Consider the following 22029-nt stretch of genomic DNA (forward strand, 5'->3'; position numbering starts at 1 on the left):
GTACTTATTGTTGTATAAGAGCTTAAGTGTGTGTCTTGAATTTTATAAAAGTAATTCATATGATATAATTGTTCATAAAATCTTGGTGACTTTGTTCATTAAAAGAAACTATATATCTTTTTCCTTTTTTTTTAATCTAACTCACAGATTCTTGAGTATATTGTTATATATATATATATAAACTTGAATATACTAGAGGTAAAGTTAATAATATACTCTGTAATATACTCTGTAATATACTCTGTAATATACTCTGTAATATACTTGTAGTGCTTGTAGAATTTCGATAAACAAAGAAGAGATTACATTGTTAAGGAAAGCAATTGAGTTTGAAGAAGCCTTCAAGAAAAGAGCACTGAACTTGTCTATCAGATAATTAAGCTGCTGTCTATTTTCATCAAGATAAACCTATTATTATTGCTAATTCGAAAGAATCATATTTTCGGGTATAGCAAATTAGAAACAATTAGGCAAATTGTTTAGCTAGGAACTTAAAGAAGAGGTTTTTAGAGACAATTTTAAGTAGCTGAACAGCTGCATTTTTTAAAAGTTTTATTTAACAAATTCAAGACATCAAGCTTATGCCCTGAATGCAAAGTTTACAAATTTTAAAAATAAAAAAGAAAGCTACAGATTGCTCAATTCTATTTTTAATTGTCTATAGATATTTTTTTTTTTTTTTTTTTTTTTTTTTTTTTTTTTTTTTAATAACAGCCTAATTTTGCTACCGCTATATTGTTACTGCTGGCAGTAATAGCTTATTCCCTCCTTGTACCTTATTATTAGAAAATTATGACAAACGTCTTAAGGGCATCTTCCTCTTTCGTCATTAAAAAAGCTTTTCACCAAAACTTTTTTAGATCTATATCAACAGTTAATAAACCTAACTATGCAATTGCTTTTGACATTGATGGTGTCTTAATTAAAGTATAGATGGAGTCATCCAATTTTATATATACAATAGACACATACTAATCATGAAAACTTTTAGGGAAAACGTCCTATTCCCGAAGCAACTCGGTATAGTTTTTTTTTTTCATTGTATAAATTATACTAGATGATATAATGTATTTCATAGTGCTTTAAAGTTGTTGAACGGTAATAACGCTTCAAATAGGTATGGAGATATTATATAGTGGGAAAAAAAAAGAAAGAATAAACCTTAAATTAGCAGTAATCTATAGAACCATACCATTTGTACTTTTAACAAATGGAGGAGGAATGACTGAAGAAGAGAAGGCAAGACAAATCAGTGAACTTGTTGGTGTTAAGGTAAAGTATTAACAATTTAGCAAGTCTTGTTTTTTTATTTTTTATTTTATTTTTTTTTTTTCATTTACTCATCATGTATTTATAAAGATTAATCCCAAACAAGTTATACTTTCTCATTCCCCAATGAAAAGTTTAGCAGATAAATATAAAGATAAGAGAGTTTTAATTATTGGCGGCCAAAGGAGAGATTGTTATGATGTAGCTAAAGAGTAATAAGATAGTATATATATATATATGAATAAAGAGATAACATTATTCTTCTTTTTTTTAGGTACGGTTTTAAAGAAGCTGTAGTGCCCAATGATATTATGCACTGGAATGGTTCATCTTGGCCATATTCAAGAGCTACCTCTGATTTGTCTATGTTAACGGATGTAAGAGTCACATGTAAACCAAAATTTAGTGATTATTTCTTTTTTCTAAATACTCTACGTAGTCTGCTATTGATTTTTCAAAAACACCTGTCCATGCTGTTATGGTATTTCATGATACCTTTGATTGTAAATAAGATAATAGGTGCTTATGACATCAACTAACATGTAATCTATACACATATAAATAAATATAAAAGGGGGAAGAGATCTTCAACTTATGTTAGATGTACTTTGCTCAAAAGATGGTATTCTTGGAACAAGAAAAGAAGACTATTCAGTACAAGATGTTCCCCTTTATTGGTCTAATGTAAGTATATAGTTTTATCCTATCTTTCTTCTTGTTACTCATCACTTTTTTTTTCCTTTTCTTTTAAGAATGATCTCGTAAGATATTTGAAATGAATCTCAATTCTCCATTCATTCTTAATATAAATGCAACTAATATTATATTATAGATCTGGAGTACAGACTTTCCTGCACCTAGATTAGGTCAAGGAGCTTCCAAGGTTGCCTTAGAAGCTTTATATAAAAAGTTGACAGGTCACGAATTAAAATCAACTTCGTTTGGTAAACCTCACGCGACAACTTACCGTTATGCTGAACAAATTCTTGATTCCTTGGCTACTCATCCTTCACAACTACAACAGAAACGTAATGTGTATGCTATAGGTGATAATCCTGCTGCAGATATTAAGGGCGCTAATAATTATGGTTGGACAAGCGTTTTAGTTCGTACAGGTGTTTTTTCTGGTAAAGAAAATTCTAAAGAATTCCCTGCTAAAATGGTATGTGAAAATGTAGAAGAAGCTGTAGAAAACATTATTGCTTTAGAAGAAGAGAAAAGAAAAATAATGTAGATTAAAATAAAAGCTTCTATTAATTATTTAAATATTTCGTCACCTAGTGTAATAAAAAAAAATGGTTAAATTTCCCGAAAACAGTGTTTGTTCGTCTTCCTCTTGTCAGCCTGGGTACACCCCTATATTCAATCTCTACTTGAAAAAAAAAAGCGTGGGGTAAGATAAAACTATTGGAGATTCGAGAGGGGGGCTGTTACTAACTGTGAGCTTCAATAAGCCTATTTTCTCTCTCTCTCTCTCTCTCTCTCACTCTTTCTCTCTACAATTCCTTAAATAAGCTTGTTGATTTCTTCACTGTGCGTGTGTGTGTTTTATTTTTATTTTTACAATTTAAATACATGAAAGAAACGAAGAAGAGATGTCTATTCAGTTGAAAGAGTCTTTGCAATCGTTACGACGAATAGGCGTAATCAAACCCTTACGAATTCGTCAACTTGAGAGAAGCAGCTCATATCCAATTCATTCATTTATTCGAGGAAAACCACACTACTTTCCGTTTTGTACACCATCATTTCATGAAATGTCTTTTATTTTACCATCAACTTTTCTTCGTGTATATACAACTTCTACCGCATTACCATCTTCACCTTCTATAGACGATCATTCTATTTTGACAGATCAAACTACAAAAGTAAACAAAGATAAACAGGATACATCAAAGTCACAGGACGATCCACAACAACAACAACAAGTAGATCCAGAACCGAAAGAAATGTCAACTATTAAGCATTTTGAACAATTGATAACAACGATTATCAAACAAACCCATGACACACCGGATGCTTCTATTCATTGGAACGAAATTGTTCACACATTTGAAAAATCAAAAACAATGAATCTACAACCTTCGCCTACAATGTACTTATCCACCATGACAGCATATAGTCATTTAGATAATTTGGAGAAGGTAATCCTAACATTCAAGGAATACAAGCAACATTACCGGTTAAAGTCAAATGCTTATACACTTTATATGTCAGCGGTATTGAATTGCAGCATATCAGCAACCGCATTTCGAATACTCCGAGATATTAAAAGTAATCCGACCATCAATTCAAAAGAGAAATCACAATGTCTTGCTCAGTTTGTTCCTGTTTATTGTTCATCGAATAAGAAAAGTCATTTACAAATGGCCATCAGGGCCGCAGAAGAATTAACCCGAATCGTGCCATCTTTAGATGATTGGGATAGTGAAGCTATTCCGCTAATCACACAGTCACTATGGGATAGTTATTCTAAACTGTTAAAGTTGCCGCATGCACCAATTACTCCTATAACAGCTGAGACATTTATATCGACGTATATTGAAAAGTCATCCTTTATCATTGCCAAGACAAAGTACCAAAGCAGCAAAGATGTCCTCTCATCTCAGCTATTTACTTTATTTAACTTATTATGCAATCAGCCTCATTTCGTGCCTACTACAAGGACATGTAATCTTATCTTGACACTGATTGATTCCAATTATGGTGAAGTAAAATCAATATTGGCAAGTATGCAAAGGTTAAATGTGAAACCTGATTCAGAGACCATTTCAATCCTTTTACGTTTATTTGGATCCAATTTGTCTACTCATCAAATAAAGAAACTCTATCAAACGTTAAGGCAACAAGATTCAGTTGACAATAAAGTCAATCCAAGTGTATATAAAACATTTATTCAGGTATTTACTCAAGATTCGGCCAATTTGACTCAAGCGCAGAGGGTAGTTTCGGATATGAAAGAAAGTGGCGTTGAGTTAGATGAAGGGTCCTTTGTATCTATGGCTCATGGGTTTGTTAAAGAGGATGATATTGCAAAAGGCTGGAACTGGTTACGGAAATCAAATTGCGACGTTTTAGATGCTTATGCGATCCTAATGGAGGGATGGTTAGAAGGAGGGCAATGGAATGAATGTATCATTCATTATAAAATGTTACAGAATCAATTTGGATCAGATAGAGTTGAAAGGAATCGTCGTTTAGTCAAGTCATTATTAATGGCCTATTTCTCTGATAATAATTTCATAGCATCTGATGCATTGCTTACGTCAGGACTAAAGATCAAGTTCACCCCTAACACCATCATACGAATCGTAAACAACTTGATAAATTTCAAAACCAAAAATGGGCACCCTTTAGTCCCAGGATCACAAATAGTGAAATCGTTAAAGATGATGGAATGCAATCTTCATGTCCATCTAGATGCGGAGGGCATCAGTCGTGTAATTATTGGATTAGGGGATCGAGGTGATTGTGAAGATAGCTACAGACTCTATCGATGGGTACGAGAGGGAGGACACGAATCCTGTCGCAAACGGTGTAGCATGAGTTCTATTTATCGAGCCATGATACATAGTGCAACGAAAAACAACGATATTCGTAAATTAGAAAGAGCCTGGGTAGATATGCAGTATCGTAAGCAATACTTGGGTGCATGTCATAAGGGGAAACAACCTCCAACCCTATCCTCTTACAATTCACTTTTAAATGGATATGCATCACGACTTCCATATCCTGATATAACAAGGATAAAGAGAGCATTCCAACGCATGCTTAAGATGGATATAAGTCCTAATTTGGTGACCTATAATATTTTGATAAAGGCATTTGTAAACAGTAATAATATGGATGCCGCTGTCCAGATATTCAAGGACATGTCCAATAAGCCGGGAATACAACCTGATATTTGGACTGTAAATACGCTCTTGAAAGGCTGGATCAATCAAAAAGATTGGGAACAGGTAGAAAATTTTGTTAAGGAATTGAAGAAGATGGATAAAATCAAGTTGGATATTGTATCGTTTAATTTATTTGTACAGAGCTTTTTACAACTTGATTCCTCATCTATATCTTATGCTCATTTACTGAAAAATCAGAATAAATGGCCAGAGCTAGAGAGATTTAAGAGTACCGAGAATTATGCGTTGACAAGTGATATGATTTGGGAAATATTTGAAAAGGCAACTGGTTATCCATGTTCTTTAATTCAGTCTTCAGCATACAAGAAGAAGGAACTATCACTTCACTCAGAATCAAACTCATCCCTCTGTTGTCAACTATTAGATTTAGTCACTGAGAACATCAGATATTCAGATGAAAAATACGCGTTTGTCGAGTTATTTTCTGAATCCACTAAAGCAGATCAAATCACATATAAACTCTTTATGAAAGCCTTTTTAAATGCGAATGATTATAAATCAGCTTCAAAAATATATCAGTGGATGGATTTTCGGCAGATTATAACGTAATGTATATCTATTTTTTGTATACCAATAGATACCTCTTTTTTTTTTTTTTTTTGTTTGTTTGTTTTCGCTCTCTCTCTCTGTGTATAATAATAAATAGAATACTCTTTATCATCAAGTTGTACAGAGTAAACCTTTTTTTTTAAAAAAAATAATGTAATATATCCATTATCAAAAAGTGTTGATGAAGAAGGTAAACATACACAGGTATATAAAAAGTTAATCACTTTTGTACTATAAAGTATATACATATATGACAAAAAAAAAACCAAATTGGATACATCAAAGACTCTCATTATTTTCTGGTATACATGATATTTTATTTTAACTATGTTATGTATTATTATAAGATATTCATATACATATATAAAAAGGGGGAGAAGAGGAAAAAGATAATTATTTATGTAATAGATATATGGAAATATATTATGCGTATGTTTGTTTGTTTGTCTTTTTTTCTTAAAAAAAAAGGTGGAAAAAAAAGTAAAAGATGATTATATCCTATTATAAATTAAATATAAAGCTATTTTTTTTTTTGGATTTGTTTTTTATCGTATATATGAATATACATTTTTTTAAGCATTTTGAGCAGCTGGATCATTTCTGGTAGCATCTGGAATGTACTCAAATTGTTGCACTTGATAGCCATTTTCATCATGTTCAACATGAGCAGGAAGTTGTTTATGAGCCATTGCAAATCGACCCACAGGATCTCGATTGAATTGAGAGTGACGAATACTATAAGCAAAGTAAATGACCCAACCAATTGCCATCCAGACAAATAAACGCCAGATGGTAGTGACCTCAGCTACAGCAATCAACGCTACTGAGACGGCCATACCTAGAGTTGGGAAAACCAGGGAGAGGTATTTACCACCAGGGATCTTGAAACGTCTTTCGACCTCAGGACGAGTGAATCTCATGACGATGACACCGGCATGAACGACAAAGAAGGCCAAGAGGGTACCCACGGATGTCATGTTTCCTAATAAATCAACAGGGAGGATAGCAGAAAGAACGGCGGTGATGAACCCTACCGTCAGCGTTGTCACCCAGGGGGTCTTAAACTTGGGATGAACCTTGGCAAATACAGAAGGTAGGAGACCATCTTGAGCCATTGAGTAAAGCACACGGGATTGAGCAAGTAAGTTGATCAACAAGACGGATGTTAAACCACAGATGGCACCGAGGGCAACAAGGATATTAAGCCATCGGAAATCTTTTCCTGTACGATCCATAACAGCCTTCACAGCCACTAAAACAGGTGTAGGCACATTAAGTTCGGTATATTTAGCTGCTCCTGTCATGATAGTACAGAATGCAATGTAAAGAATAGTACTGACAGATAAACTACCAATAATACCAATTGGAAGATCACGTTGAGGATTTTTAGCTTCAAGAGCGGCAGTAGTAACAGCATCAAAACCGATATAACTATATATATGTGTGTGTGTGCGTGTGGAAAAGTTAGTTTAGTCCAAATAGATCTATTATTAAATTACCTAAAGAAAACAGTAGTAGCAGCAGCAACAATGCCTGGGCCACCGAAAAAATGCCAATCACCCGATGTATTGGGAGGAATATAAGGATCATAATTAGGTTTGTACATAAAACCACAAAGAGCAAAGATAAACAAAAGAATAACAACGAGCTTAATTGTTACAACAACTGTATTAAATATAGCAGATTGACGAATACTATAGGACTCTATAAATTAGCATATTTACTTTCTACAATATATATATATATATATATATATATATTCATATACATACCCCATACATAAAATAATAGTGACAAGCATAATAATAACAAAGCCGGGAACATTAAAGTAATGACCTTCAGTACGATAAATAGAAGCAGGGTTTTCTGTCCATCCAAGTGTAGGCTTTGTCCAATTTTCACCAAAAATAATTTTACCATTAGAAGCTATTTCAAAAAATTCTACAAAGTAACCTGACCAGCCTACACCTACTGTGGCAGCGCCTACCATGTATTCAAGAATCAAATCCCAACCAATAATCCAAGCAACAAATTCACCCATTGTAGCATAAGCATATGTATAAGCAGAGCCAGCAACAGGGATCATAGAAGCCATTTCAGAATAACTCAGTGCAGCAAAAGCTTTTAAGAAAGAAAGAAAGAAAAAAAAATATAAATATATAAATATGTATTCATAAACGATAAACACACACACACACACACACAAAAGATTTTAAACTTACCAGCAGCTACAGCAGCAATCAAAAAAGAAATAGTAACGGCAGGTCCTGCATTTTTAGCAGCGGCTAAACCTGAAAGTACAAAAATACCAGTACCAATAATAGCGCCAATACCCACAAAGACAAGTTGAAAAGCTGATAAAACACGTCGTAATTCAGAATTTTCAGCATCCCCCCATAGTAATTCAACAGGTTTAATCTGACCAAGACGACGAAACCAATATTTTGAACTTGATTCATTCTCCTGTCGTAAATAGGAAGATGGATCCACTTTAGTATAACGTTCAGCTACAGACCGAAAAAATTGCCCATCTTTTTGATGTCCTTCTGAAGATATATTAGAAGTGCTAGTAATAGTATGAATGCCTTTTGTTGTAAAATCTTCTGTTTTTTCGTCCGACATTATTTAGTTAAAACAAATAAGAAAAAAAAAAGAAAAAAAAAGAGAGATAGAGGCAAAAAGAAAAGAGAAAAGAAAAAACAAAAACAAAAAACAAAAAACAAAAGAAAAAAAACTGATTATATAGACTAGCCGCTCTTTTATATATTTTAGATAATTTTGATATAAAATGTAAACACCACCAGTTATCAATTAACTCTCACATATCTTTAAGCATTAAGAAAAAAAAACGGGTATGACTTTGTGAAACTTTTCGTTGAAATACACTCTTCATAATATCATATAAAAATGGGTAATACACTTTACGCAGATATTTACCATTTAAGGTAATTGAAGAATTTATTTCATGATCATGCGCATACTAGAAGAAAGAAAAAAAAAGAGGTAATGTCCTACAATTCATCTCGTAAGACATGAAACCATTCTTTTTTTTTTTGTGGGGGACCTATTTCATTGGATTATGTCTCCTGTATTTTATCCAATTAAAACTAAAATAATCTATGTCATATGCTGTAAGCATTATGTGTCAATCAAATATGAACAACATTACCACTATTATTAGTGTACAAAATAAACGGCTATTTGTATTATTGCTCACATTATATAATTATAAGCTATTTATATATTATTAGGGTTTATATAATAATAAAGAAATTCAAACTACTAAAATTACCAAAGATCATTTTTGTCAATCTTTTATTTAACAATAAAAAAAACACGTATGATGATTCTTGCATATGTCTTTAAATTACTTTATAGAAGAATCTAGTAGTTATATCCATTGTAGTAGTATAAAGAAAGATAAAACATTATATACTGTGTAAATTTAATGTAAAATTACTCTTCCTTATATCTACTATGAAGTCTATATTATTTGAACATTCACTTTGAAAGAAATGTCTTCCTTACTATATAATGCATAATATGGTGTACCTTATTTAATGTAAACAAGTCAGAAAAAAAAATCATTCGTCATTTATAGCCATAATATTTATACTTGTAGTACGTTCTAATGCATGAAAATGATAAAAGGAAAGACAAGAAGAGACAATAAAGAAGCTTGAAATATGTATTATGTTGTACTACTATTTTCACATATTTTCTCATAAGAAAAAGAAAGCCTTAAAAGTTGTGTATCAAACGCCAATTATCTCTTATTGTGAGAAATGATAATGGTTTGTTTTTTTTTGTGAACAAAATATTCAATAGTAGCCAAAGAGATTGTTGCACAACATATGCATCATTTATGCTGTTATTATTTGTATATCCATGTTCTCCATTATCACATTGCTCATCTTTTTATTCATATTACTTGATAATAAAACTACTACTTTTCTATGATATAAAAAACCTTTCTTTTTTTTTTTTCCTTGAATATTTTGATCTATGGTGGCTTATCACTATTAGATTAATTTTTTTTTTAAAAACTTAAACCTAATTAAGGATAGAGAATAATATAGTAGTAGCATGTGATAGATAAAGTTTTCTATCAATTTCCAAATATGGATAATTCACGTCCCACATATGTTTATTATAACCAAGTTATAGCCATGTAATTATATCAAAGTAGTAGTAGTAGTAGTAGTAGACTATTTATTAACACTATTCTTACTTACAGATCAGTTTTTTTTTTTTTTTTTTTTTTTTTTTTTTTTTTTTTTTTTTTTTTTTTTTTTTTTAATAAATATATTGTCTAAGGTCAATAATGTTCAAAAAGAATGATTATTTTAGTCTGTTTGTATCTATAACAACTTTATTGTGTCTTACAGTAATACAATATAAGTAATATCTTGGTATCATTGGGGGGAAGCACTTGGTATAAAATAATACAGAATTTAAGCTATTTATTATAAATATTATAAAATAATAGTAGTTATACAGTATTGACACCATCTTGATTATTACTACTATTTCTAATAACAGTTTATGAAAAGTGACATAACTATGCTGAGTTATGTTAATTTATGAGATAGATTAGAATGAATTATTAATATTAAATAATAGACTTTTATTATATGTTGTAAAGTATACTTTAAAATAAGTACAGGTTTTTTTTTTCAAAAGAAAGTATATGAATATAATTACAATATTTGGAGTTTAAGAGGGAGGAAAATAGAAAAAAAAAAGTCTATTTAAAGATCACTATTAATTTTAACATCATTCAGGGCAGCTTCTCTATCAATAACAAGAGCCAATCTACGAACAGCTTCAGCCATATCTTCTTTAGTCACATTACTATAAGAGACACGGATATATTCATTTTTAGTTTTATGTGGCATAAATGCAATACCAGGAATAGCAAGGACATTTTCTTTTAAAGCCTTTGTCATGACCAAATCATAAGAATCAGTAATACCACCCAATAAACGAAGCCAAACAAACATGCCAGCATTAGGTACAATCCATTCAGCACGTCCCTTTAATTGACGGTTCAAACATTCAATAAATTGATCCCTCTTTTCACGATAGAAATCAGCAACACGGTTTACATGAAGGAAGAAGCCCTCGTGTCCCCATTTCTCTAAAAGAGTATATGTGATAGCCTGAGGTAGACCAGAGGGCTGAAGGTTAGTTACCATTGTATGCATATTGATACGTTCAATTAAAGGTTTAGGACCGGTAATCCAACCTAATCGAAGACCTGATGATAAAATTTTACTCATACTATCACAACGTAAGACGCGACCGTCTAGATCCATAGAGAAATAAGAGGGGGTTCGATTTTCAGTGAACTGTAAATAATAATAAGCATCATCTTCAAGGATGATGATATCATATTTAGAACAAATCTTATATACAGCTTGCTTTCGTTCCAAGGTAGCAGAGATACCAGTAGGGTTACCACCACTAGGGACTGTATAAAGACAGTGAGGTCTAGGCTGATCTTTCTTACCACTAGGATTACTCTCTGGCCAATTAGCAAGCATATTTTCCAAAGATTCAGGGATGATACCATATTCATCTGTAGCTACATCTGCAAGATCACAGTTTAAGGTTTCAAGAAAGGATAAAACACCTGTATAAGTAGGTGTTTCTACTAGGACTGAATCACCATCATTGATCATCATTTCAAGTGCCTTTATTTATAATATTATGAGACCTATTGTTAGATAATGATATATCTATAGATTATATTATATTACCTTTGTTAAAAGATCTTGAGAGCCAGAACCTATAGAAAGAGCAAAATCAACATGAGGTTTATGCTCTTTTCTTTGAAGTTCACATAACCATTCATTCAACAGAGGTTGACCATTCTAAACAGTATATATATATTTGTATATATATTTATATTAAATACTCATAAGGGGAAAAAGAATAAACAAAAAAAAAGGAAATACTTACAGACAAATCATAAGACAAGGCTCGATTAAATAAATTATTATCCATCTCAATCTTTTCACCTGTTTTCAATGTAATTGTTAAGCCAGCAAAAGGGAAAGTAGCGATATTAGGTTGTCCAGCACCAAGTGAAATCTATAAATCAAGTCATCAGTATAGAAGAATCTTGAATTATTTCTATGAAAAAATAGCTTACCATATCCTTCCTATTCAAATATGGCATTAATGCACGAACTAGTAGTAAATTGAATAAATATCCTTATAAACAAAATAAATAAATAAAAAAAATTAACATACTTGCAGAAGGGTTTCTGGCTTTACTACGTTCACTAATATGCTTTGAATAATCCATCGTTTTTTTTTTTCTTTAATTAGTACAAAGAAGAGAAGTTCAAAATAACAATTGACAGTTGATATTTATATCTATTATTTATTTTCAGTCTCAACTTAAAAATTGAATTTTATCGAATCATTTCAACTCGTAACTATAAAAATGACATGTATTAAGGTAAAGTGTGTATATTGTGCGTATAAAATGTTTCCTCTTTTTTTTTTCTTTTTTCTTTTCAAATAACGTTTCTATAAAAAATGAGTCATACATGATCAAGGCACAAAGAGAGAAAAAAAAAAAACAACAACAACAACAACTAAAAGAAGTGTGTGACTTTCTTTTAAAGATAATCTACTTTTTTTTTTTTTTGATAGACGGATAATTCAAATATGAATCTATTCATAAAAAAGGGAGGAGTTCTTTTTTTTTTCTTTAATAGTTACGAGTCTTTTTCTTTAATAGCATAAAAAACTGAATAATAGAGTCTAGATGTATCGATCTATATGACAATGATATACGCCCTGCTAATCTAGAATATGGATGTCTATTTAATAAAACCGAAATCAATTTCTTCCGTTTCCTCGGAGTAAAGCTGTTATTCAAATTAGGGTTTTTTTTTCTCACAATAATAATGTTTACTTTATAAATAAATAAATAAAGTCATTATGGGAAATAATATAACTGGAACAAGCATATTCCAATCCTCTTGTTACTTCTTCTATCTTCTTAAACGGTACTTTAATTCATATGTACAACAATAGTTAGTGGAGACTCACAATGATGTCTACCGTCTGATGATAAGCCAAGTTGACCCTACTTGACGTCACAGGGAGAAAGAAGAAAGAAGTAGTTTACAAAGCATATAAATAATTGCTAGTTGGATTAAGGTAGATCCTGTTAAGAGTATATCTTTATTGTTTATTTATCGTAAAAGTCACTCTATTACTGCCATCATACTCGATTTTGAATTCAATATTTGTTAAATATAATATTACGTCTATTTGTTTTCATTTATTAAGATATAAAGTGTATCTTTTATATATAAATATATATCATGCGTGTTTCGTAGTTTTATCAGTCATTCTTTACAAAAAAAAAAAAAAAAAAAAAAAAAAAAAAAAAAAAGAGCTACATTATAAATACTTTAGACATTTATTATTATTATTATTGCTACTATTTCTTTATTATTCGTTTCATTTAATAAAATTGAATGTTGAAATTAATAAAGCAAAGATTCATAAAAGTAACTTCAGATGAGAATACAAGATTATTATCAGAAGGTAGTTCTTCAGACCAGATTAAAGATGAAGATGTTCTTGACAAATATCACTTGGTTTATTGGGTATTTTTAACTTTTATATATTTATATAATATTGACATTCTCTAATATAAACATGTACAGATCTTTTTTATATATGGAGTTGCCATGTTGTTACCTTGGAATGGTATTAATGAATAAACATTTGATTGTGAAGAAAAGGAATGAAATAAAAAAAAAAAAAAAAACTCTTGTATATATCTAGTATTTATCACAGCTTCTGAATATTTCGCTAAAAGATTCTCGGGAACACCTTATGAAGAAACGTTTCAAAACTACTTTTCGACTAATTTCACGAATACAAATCTCTTAACATTTGTTTTCGTAATTTATATGCAGAATAAGGTAAATATATACATACAAATATATACTTGTATAAAGAAAAGAAAATGCAAACACATAAATGTATAAAGTCTTCATATAGTTTCGATTCATTTTTATCTATCTTTATCAATACAATTATATTTGGCATGTTGGCAATTACTGTCGAAACACATATTGAAGGAATTGGTTATTTTTGGTTTATTTTGATTTTAATCGTCATAACAGGCGTTACTACTAGCTTTTTCCAAAATGCTGTATTTAGTGAAGCAAGTCAATTACCACCAATGTATATGCAAGCAGTACTTAGGTAACACTATAAATATAAATATATAAATATGTATATGCATATATACGTATTTATGTCTGTATCTTTTTATTTATTTATTTATATAAATATGTTTATTTATATGGTATGTATGTATATTTATATGTATAGCGGTCAAGGCATGATCAAATGATTAGTTATTATATATATAGATATAGGTTTATGTAAAACGACTTGTTAACATGTTTAAATAACATAATAGGTATTGCAGGTGTTGTAGTAGCCATTTCATCTATTCTAAGCGCACTTGCAGGAAGTACAGATAGTATACCCAATGAATCCTCTATTAGTCGTTCAGCATTTTTATACTTTTTATCTGCTTTTATAATCACTCTGGCAGCGTTGATAGGACGTATATGGGTAGTCAGATTACCCTTTTATCGTAGTCAAATGAAGTCAAATGCATCCACTTTATTAGAGGAAATTGAAGAGGATCTTGATGAAGAGCCTTTAAGAGAAGAAGCACCTATTGGCATCATGTCAGTTATTCGTAAAACAAGTGGATTGATATTTACTGTGGGCTATATATTTATTATTACTCTTATGCTATTCCCTTCAATTACAGCTCTTATCAAGTCCATTCATAGACCTAATGATGCTATAGATTCGATACATAGAGGCACTAATAAAGGACGATTTTATAATGATGATATATTTGTTGCATTCCACTTTTTATTATTCAACGTTGGAGATTGGGTAGGTCGTATGATGCCAGTTTCCAAATACTTTATCATTAGTCAAACGAAATATCTTGTCATGTTATCTGCATCGCGTACAGTATTTATACCCCTCTTTTTATTGTGTAATGTAATCGTTTCAGAATCTCGAAAATTACCAGTACTTATTCAAAGTGATTTATTCTATTTTATCTTGGTTTGGTTATTTGCCATTACAAATGGATGGATCTGTAGTCTAGCTATGATGGCAGCACCACAATTAAAATCGATCAAGAAAGGTAAAGAAAAGGCAATGGTGGGCAGTTTAATGAGCTTTTCGCTCGTGCTTGGGTTGGCTATTGGAGGCTCATTAAGTTTTATTGCAAGATGGATGGTTTAATCATATTTTTTTCTTATATTGAAACGAACTGTCAAAAAATATATGTATAAATATTTATATATATCATGTATCTTTTACGTATTTATTATAAATATTTATTATTAATTCAAACAATCTATTTTCTCTATTATTATTTCTTTAAGAAAATGGGAATTGATCAAGAATTTTTTATTAATAAAATTCAATTATGGAGTCCTGAAACATCCTGTTTACTCTCTTCTTCTTCTGCTGATGACATTCTTTTAAAAGGATTAATAACAAATAATGGGAATTTATCAGCAGCAGCAACAGCTTTCTTATCATCTAATGACGATCCTATTCTTTATTTCAATGATGCTATACAACAACAAGTCCATTCTCATTTCCCTTTCGGATATCCAGTAGAGGCTGCTTGCCAAACTTCTACCCATTTTACTATTTCTTCTCATCATAGATTGCCCTTTATCATCAACTTCTTTCACTCACAAAAGTTCACATATCCTAATTACAAGAAGCTTTTTGTTCCCTTTTTCAACAACAAGAAAGAAATGATATCAGTCATAAAGAATACGTTTAAAACCTTTTTTGATCATCGTCGTATCTATCCTCGACCAAAGAAAAAATACGAAGCATGAAAAATTGCAATTACTTATTTATTTACTGCTGGAAAAAGAAAAAAAAAATTATGTGGAAAAAACTGAAAAAAAAAAATACGTTAATAAAATTTAATCCCAACAATAAGCACATTAATAAATTACAACATTTGGTGGGGAAGTTCTTTAAAAAACGTGGAGGAATTAAAAAAGAAAAGAAACATAATGAGCTCAACAGGATTGACTGACTGGAAAAAAAAATAGCTAAAAGATGGACTTTTAAAAAATAAATTTCAAGGATTTCCAAAAAAAATTCACAGGTTGTTGGAAAATATAATTTCATTGGTTATATTTTTTGTCTATTGACGACAATGTCAAATTTTCAAACCGTGCCTTGTATCAACAAGACAGCAATTGATAAGTAGTGTTAGGATGAGCCTGAAACGTGATAGGACGAATAATAATAGTTGATCTCGTTTATTTGTATTGCAATACAATTGGAAAGGACAAGTCCAAGATGAGTAAATAGTTTTTAATTATGCCGAAATTATGAGCTGCGAGATGATTGGTCCTTATCGGTTTAGGTCGGTAGTAAAACTTCACCATATTTTCTTTAGATATTTTAATCGATCCAATGTTTACACATTCGGTAGGCTTATTGATAGACCCTATATGATTATTTTTTTTTATCCAGTACTATGCTGAAAAGGATTTTAAGACTATTTACTTTTAAATAGCTGAAAGAAGAATCAACAATAAAAAAAAAAGTATAATTAAATGATTTTAATGATTGAGTATCAAGGAACATCTTTTTTTTCCTTCCACTAAGCATGATATTTTCGAGGCAGTAATGCAAGAGATAAATCGTTCATTGTATGAATACAAATTAAGTTGTGGATGGTAGTGATACATAGTAGGACCTTAATATGTCTAATTATGTTTAAGAGGTTTCTTTGTCTTTATGGTATATCAAAATATATTAACTCTGTAAAAGTATATAATTTATTGAAATACCATGACATTACAAAAATAGTGCCCTTTTTTGTTATCTAACAGAATATATACAGTAAGTACTTGATCAAAAATACCTATGTTTTATTATGCTCTTACCAATAGCAACTTGGATTCCTATTGTTGACTTTAGTTTAAACGTTTTGATAGCGTCTTTACAAAATAAACCTTGCAGTTAGATTAAAGTCATCAATTAATAATGTCTTCAGGAGGTTTTATTTCTCCAAAAGCGTTCAAATAAGAATATTTGTATCATTTATACACATTAGCCACACAATCTGGTCAATTGGTACTCTCATTCATTTGCTGGTTAGGTTTAATAGATGATGATGTCATTACCTATTAATGGTAGAACATACCGGTATAGAATTTTTGCAGGATTCTTTCTTGATAGAAGGCCGTGTATAAACTCCATAGATATAACTGCTCGACCAGCGAGTTTCAGATTTTCTATTTATACCGCAATCGTATAAGTGTGATATTTTTTTTTTACAGCATATTAGTGGGTGAATATAAAAAAAAATCAAGATACTTATAACGCTACAATAGAGTTAATTGTGATATTTGACGTATGAATCTAGTTATACATGTTTAGATAATAAGGTAAAAATTAAGAAATGGAGTCATCTTGAGACCCTTTATGAATATCAAAAAATGATAATGTGGTAATACAAAATAGAACTAAAGATAAATACGGCAGTAATTAGACCTCAACCGATAAGGACCAATCATCTCGCAGCTCATAATTTCGGCATAATTAAAAACTATTTACTCATCTTGGACTTGTCCTTTCCAATTGTATTGCAATACAAATAAACGAGATCAACTATTATTATTCGTCCTATCACGTTTCAGGCTCATCCTAACACTACTTATCAATTGCTGTCTTGTTGATACAAGGCACGGTTTGAAAATTTGACATTGTCGTCAATAGACAAAAAATAAAAATAAAAAAATAAAACCAATGAAATTATATTGAAAGTCCGCTTTTTTTTTTTTCCAGTTAATTCTTTGGACAAATTTAGAATCAATTCATTTCTTATAACTGTTATTGCCCTGCAATATTTGTAACTTGGCAGGTAACTGAATGGGGGAAAAAGCAATTTAAAACAATTTAATTTAAATTATTACTTTTTTTTTTCCAAGCAATTTTCATTATCTATTTTTCTTTATTTAATTTGATGATACGGTCCTTTTGATCATAGTTAATGATAAAAAGTTTAATATTCAATAATGAAAAAAATAGACGTTTGCATTGACATTTATAAAATCGATTTATTTGAACAATAACTTTCTTTCCCGCCATTTTTCTTCCCATTTAATTTAATTTCAAAAATAAAAAAGTCTCCTGATTCAGTTGTTAAACCTTTTTTTTTTTCTATAAAAGAATAAAATGGGAAAAAAAAAAAAAAAAGTAGAACGATTTTTTCATTATTTTTTTTTTTTTTTTTTTTAAATTAAATAAATACTTGTTTTTTTTGTTGAATGATTTTTTCTTCCACACTTAGTCGTTGTTGGTATCATTTTATAAAACAAACTTCAATGCCCCTCAAGAGACGTGATTCCTCCAGTTCTACTATTTCCTCTACAAGTTCAGAAAAATCAGTTCGATTTGAAAACATGGATACCGTATTCTTTACTCATAGTTCAGAAGAATATGATCGAAAAGCTGTGAAAGAATCAACTGACTTTCCTGTCACTTTGGGTCGTATGTTCTTGTCCGAATCAGAGCAGAACTTACAACAAGAGCGTATTTTACAACGAAATACTATCACCAATGGAAGAAGAAGTTTAGAAGGTTATGCTGTCCTTCTTCAAATTAGGTCTCGTTCTACAGCTAGAAGTGATGCTTCATGTCTATTCTAATGAATAAACATGTGTATACATATATACCCACCCCTTCATTTTGTTTTATTTTAACTTACACTTTCAATATCATCATTACATACATGACAGTATGTTATTTGTATTATATAATAGTAGTATTGTTTATATCTTGGTTTAATAATAAAAGTTTTTTTAGTAAATTTTCTTAAAAAAAAAATCCCTTTTACAATGACATTTATAATACACGCATTGTTGTTTATCTTCTATATTCTTTTATGCTTCCAAATTACATACATATTCTCTTTTTTATATTGTCCAAACAAGCTTTAGCATTTGAAGGTATCTGTTATTTATTTAATTGTCTTAAGGCTAATCACTTGGATTTATTTTATATATTTAAAAGCATTTGAATGAACTGGAACTATTCTGGGGTCGGACGAATGTTAACAATGCACAAATCGCGTTAAAGTTTATTTTTTTTATTTTTTATTTTTTTTTATCATTAATGTGACTGTTAACAATAGACAAAGCAACACGTAATTTATTGTGCAATATACACTTTCTCTCTTTTTTTTTTTTTTTTTTTTTTTTCTCTCTCTCTTTAAAAAAAAAAATCAACATTACAAGATGGCTACGTTAGAAGATAAATCTTTATGGGAATCCGAAAATAATGACAACGATATTGGACAAGATATTCTTCGTTTATCACCTGAAGAAATCACAAATAGAACTCGTTTACTTGAAAATGATATTAAAGTTATGAAATCAGAAATTGTCCGTCTTCAACACGAACAAGCTGCTATGAAAGAAAGAATTAAAGATAATAAAGAAAAAATTAAATTGAATAAGCAATTACCTTATCTTGTTGGTAATGTTGTTGAAGTAAGTTTGTCTCTTCATCTTTAGAAATTATATACATATACATATATATATATTGTATTGACATTCTATATAGTTGCTTGACGTTGAACCTGAGGAAGATGATGCAGAAGGTGGTAATGTCGATTTAGATAGTCAAATTAAAGGAAAATGTGCTGTCATTAAAACATCTACAAGACAGGTATAAAATGAGCAATAAATTATAATAATATGCTTCATACTTATATATTCGTTAATAGACTATCTTTTTACCGTTAATTGGTTTAGTGGATGCAAGTGAATTAAAGCCAGGGGATTTAATTGGTGTAAATAAGGATAGTTATTTAATTCTAGATAAACTTCCTGCTGAATATGATTCACGAGTAAAAGCTATGGAGGTAGATGAAAAACCAACAGAAGATTATAATGACATTGGTGGTCTTGACAAACAAATTGAAGAATTGGTTGAGGCTGTTGTATTACCTATGACACACGCTGATAGATTCAAAAATTTGGGAATTAAGCCTCCTAAGGGTGTTTTAATGTATGGTCCACCTGGTACAGGTAAAACACTTTTAGCTCGAGCATGTGCTGCTCAGACCAATTCTGCTTATCTTAAATTGGCCGGTCCTCAATTGGTTCAGATGTTTATTGGTGATGGTGCTAAATTAGTACGTGATGCTTTTGAGTTAGCCAAGGAAAAGGCACCAGCAATTATTTTTATTGATGAATTAGATGCTATTGGTACTAAACGTTTTGATTCAGATAAGTCAGGTGATCGTGAAGTTCAGCGTACTATGTTAGAATTATTGAATCAATTGGATGGTTTTTCTTCCGATGATCGCATTAAAGTAATTGCAGCTACCAACCGTATAGATATTTTAGATCCTGCATTATTACGTTCAGGTCGTTTAGATCGTAAGATTGAATTCCCTCTTCCTAATGAAGAGGCAAGAGCACGTATCCTTCAAATTCATTCTAGAAAGATGAACGTTAGTAAGGATGTTAACTTTGAAGAATTATCAAGATGTTGTGATGAATTCAATGGTGCTCAATGTAAAGCTGTTTGTGTAGAAAGTGGTATGTTGGCTCTTAGAAGAGGTGCAGTGGAAATTACACATGAAGATTTTATGGAAGCTATTCAAGAAGTGCAGGCAAAGAAGAAGATGACATTACAATATTATGCTTAGTTACATGTAAAATAAAAAACAAAAACAAAAAATATCGCTTTGTGTATATAAAAGAAAAAATCTTGATAATATATTTATCATCATTGAGTGTATATATTGACCGAGTATAAATAAAATAAGGAGGAAGGAGAAGTAGAAGGAATAAGTGCTTTTTTTTTTAAAAAATATACATACACATATAAATATATATATACATACACATATAAATATATATTTATATACATGCTTAAATACATGTATATTATTAACATCTTTTCTTTAATTGTATCAACTTGTGTCAACAATTAACATCAAAGTAAAAAGCGATCGATATATAATATATTAAAGAGGCTTCATTCGCAGATGTTAAATCTGTTTACAGAACGTTGACTAATATTGCTCCTAAGTGTAGATGGTCTTACTTCTTTTGATGTTTCAGTTACTCTCATTTTTCAGATAGTCAGTGCTATTAAACTCCACTTTCTTGACATGGCTCTCTCTTCTGGATCAAAAACTTTCGATCGGGTTAAGCTTAGGGAAAATACTGAGGGAGATAGATGCCTTCTTGTCATGAGCTGACTTATAATGTCATATTTCTTGATTAAACAAGCGGATCAAGGAATTCTATCTAGATTCCCCCTGAAAAACTCTCTTGATCCACTTTATCAAATAATATTAAAACTTCTAGCATTTCATTATCTGTAACATATCTTATTCGGTCGTGACCCACACTTTTTTGATTCGAATCTTATCTTAGACTTCTTTAACAATTCTTATAAATACTCCCATCATAAATAAAGTGATTGACCTTAGAACTATTGTTTGCTCTCGTTGACGTCTCTTTTGTCTTTTTATTATTTTTATTTGATATTTTACAAGAAATATCATACTTCTGTATTCTCTCTTTGAAATAGTTTATGCAATCTCATCAGCCCTATTAATTGGTGCATTGTTCAGAACGATGTGAAATTCCTTCGTCTCAGGAAATGGATCCATACAGTTCATTGACTTTTGTAGGAAGATTATGTAATGATTAGTGACGGTATCTTTAGACGCGTTTTTTTTTTCTTTTTTTTTTTTTTTTTTTTTTTGTTCATTTCAAAATTAAAGTAAATTAATAAATCAACACATTACATGAACTAATTGAAATGCGAAATTAAATAAATTCAATTCTATTTAAAAAAAAAAACTACTTTTTTTTTTATAACAAAAAGTCTTTATTTCATTTATATAATTACAATACATATTTTTATGATTTGAAATAACTGCCATGTAACTTTTATTATTTTAAACTGTAATTTACATTTTATAAGCTTGTAATTCAAGCTATACATATAAAACTTGTGGGGAATAAAGGAAAAAAGAGTTGAAATAGCAGATAAATAAAATTCACAGCCTATAGTCAAAATATCTGTAAACTTAAGATAATAAAAAATGGTAGTAGAGATGTACATTTTTTTTTATTGGATATATGTATAAGCTATTATAGCATCTAAAATGTAGTATATCGAAACAATAATATCCTCACTAAATTTTGATTAT

General features: G+C 30.2%; 8 protein-coding genes across 8 annotated transcripts; 6 read left to right on the top strand and 2 right to left on the bottom strand.

Annotated features, from left to right (window-relative positions):
* The first annotated feature begins 699 nt into the window (after positions 1-699).
* On the top strand, positions 700-2809 carry BX663DRAFT_496645 (HAD-like domain-containing protein). Its single transcript, XM_051525794.1, has 10 exons — positions 700-927; positions 992-1020; positions 1079-1117; positions 1185-1272; positions 1360-1481; positions 1544-1646; positions 1709-1772; positions 1844-1953; positions 2022-2030; positions 2102-2809. Exons 1-10 carry the CDS (start codon positions 793-795, stop codon positions 2501-2503), a joined length of 1101 nt encoding a protein of 366 aa, XP_051386468.1. The 5' UTR covers positions 700-792; the 3' UTR covers positions 2504-2809.
* BX663DRAFT_496648 (uncharacterized protein) lies at positions 2662-5785 on the top strand. The gene has a single exon (XM_051525795.1). It carries the CDS (start codon positions 2865-2867, stop codon positions 5733-5735), a length of 2871 nt encoding a protein of 956 aa, XP_051386469.1. The 5' UTR covers positions 2662-2864; the 3' UTR covers positions 5736-5785.
* Positions 5786-6307: 522 nt separating this feature from the next.
* Positions 6308-8357, bottom strand: BX663DRAFT_427359 (amino acid permease-domain-containing protein; the record flags this gene model as incomplete). The annotated part of the gene is made up of 4 exons (XM_051522612.1): positions 6308-7166; positions 7235-7429; positions 7508-7856; positions 7958-8357. The coding sequence occupies 4 exons, from the start codon at positions 8355-8357 to the stop codon at positions 6308-6310; spliced, it is 1803 nt and encodes a 600-aa protein (XP_051386470.1).
* A 993-nt stretch (positions 8358-9350) lies between these two features.
* BX663DRAFT_496650 (uncharacterized protein) lies at positions 9351-9775 on the top strand (the record flags this gene model as incomplete). The annotated part of the gene is made up of 1 exon (XM_051525796.1): positions 9351-9775. A coding segment is annotated over exon 1 (161 nt), but the record flags the coding sequence as incomplete, so codon positions are not given.
* Positions 9776-10222: 447 nt separating this feature from the next.
* Positions 10223-12280, bottom strand: BX663DRAFT_496653 (pyridoxal phosphate-dependent transferase). The gene is made up of 5 exons (XM_051525797.1): positions 11994-12280; positions 11893-11930; positions 11700-11831; positions 11498-11611; positions 10223-11431 (listed from the first exon to the last, which is right to left on the bottom strand). The coding sequence occupies exons 1-5, from the start codon at positions 12046-12048 to the stop codon at positions 10487-10489; spliced, it is 1284 nt and encodes a 427-aa protein (XP_051386472.1). The 5' UTR covers positions 12049-12280; the 3' UTR covers positions 10223-10486.
* An 874-nt stretch (positions 12281-13154) lies between these two features.
* On the top strand, positions 13155-15085 carry BX663DRAFT_496661 (nucleoside transporter-domain-containing protein). The gene is made up of 6 exons (XM_051525798.1): positions 13155-13369; positions 13430-13472; positions 13551-13690; positions 13759-13976; positions 14106-14113; positions 14197-15085. Exons 1-6 carry the CDS (start codon positions 13238-13240, stop codon positions 15048-15050), a joined length of 1395 nt encoding a protein of 464 aa, XP_051386473.1. The 5' UTR covers positions 13155-13237; the 3' UTR covers positions 15051-15085.
* Positions 15086-15089: 4 nt separating this feature from the next.
* Positions 15090-15953, top strand: BX663DRAFT_496663 (uncharacterized protein). Its single transcript, XM_051525799.1, has one exon. The coding sequence runs from the start codon at positions 15116-15118 to the stop codon at positions 15662-15664; it is 549 nt and encodes a 182-aa protein (XP_051386474.1). The 5' UTR covers positions 15090-15115; the 3' UTR covers positions 15665-15953.
* A 3100-nt stretch (positions 15954-19053) lies between these two features.
* Positions 19054-20646, top strand: BX663DRAFT_195133 (26S proteasome regulatory complex ATPase RPT5). The gene is made up of 4 exons (XM_051521720.1): positions 19054-19342; positions 19416-19520; positions 19579-20514; positions 20629-20646. Exons 1-3 carry the CDS (start codon positions 19088-19090, stop codon positions 20506-20508), a joined length of 1290 nt encoding a protein of 429 aa, XP_051386475.1. The 5' UTR covers positions 19054-19087; the 3' UTR covers positions 20509-20514; positions 20629-20646.
* The last annotated feature ends 1383 nt before the right edge of the window (positions 20647-22029 follow it).

Source organism: Cokeromyces recurvatus (genome assembly GCF_025118155.1).
Source record: "Cokeromyces recurvatus strain NRRL 2243 chromosome Unknown BX663scaffold_3, whole genome shotgun sequence".
Taxonomy (NCBI): domain Eukaryota; kingdom Fungi; phylum Mucoromycota; class Mucoromycetes; order Mucorales; family Mucoraceae; genus Cokeromyces; species Cokeromyces recurvatus.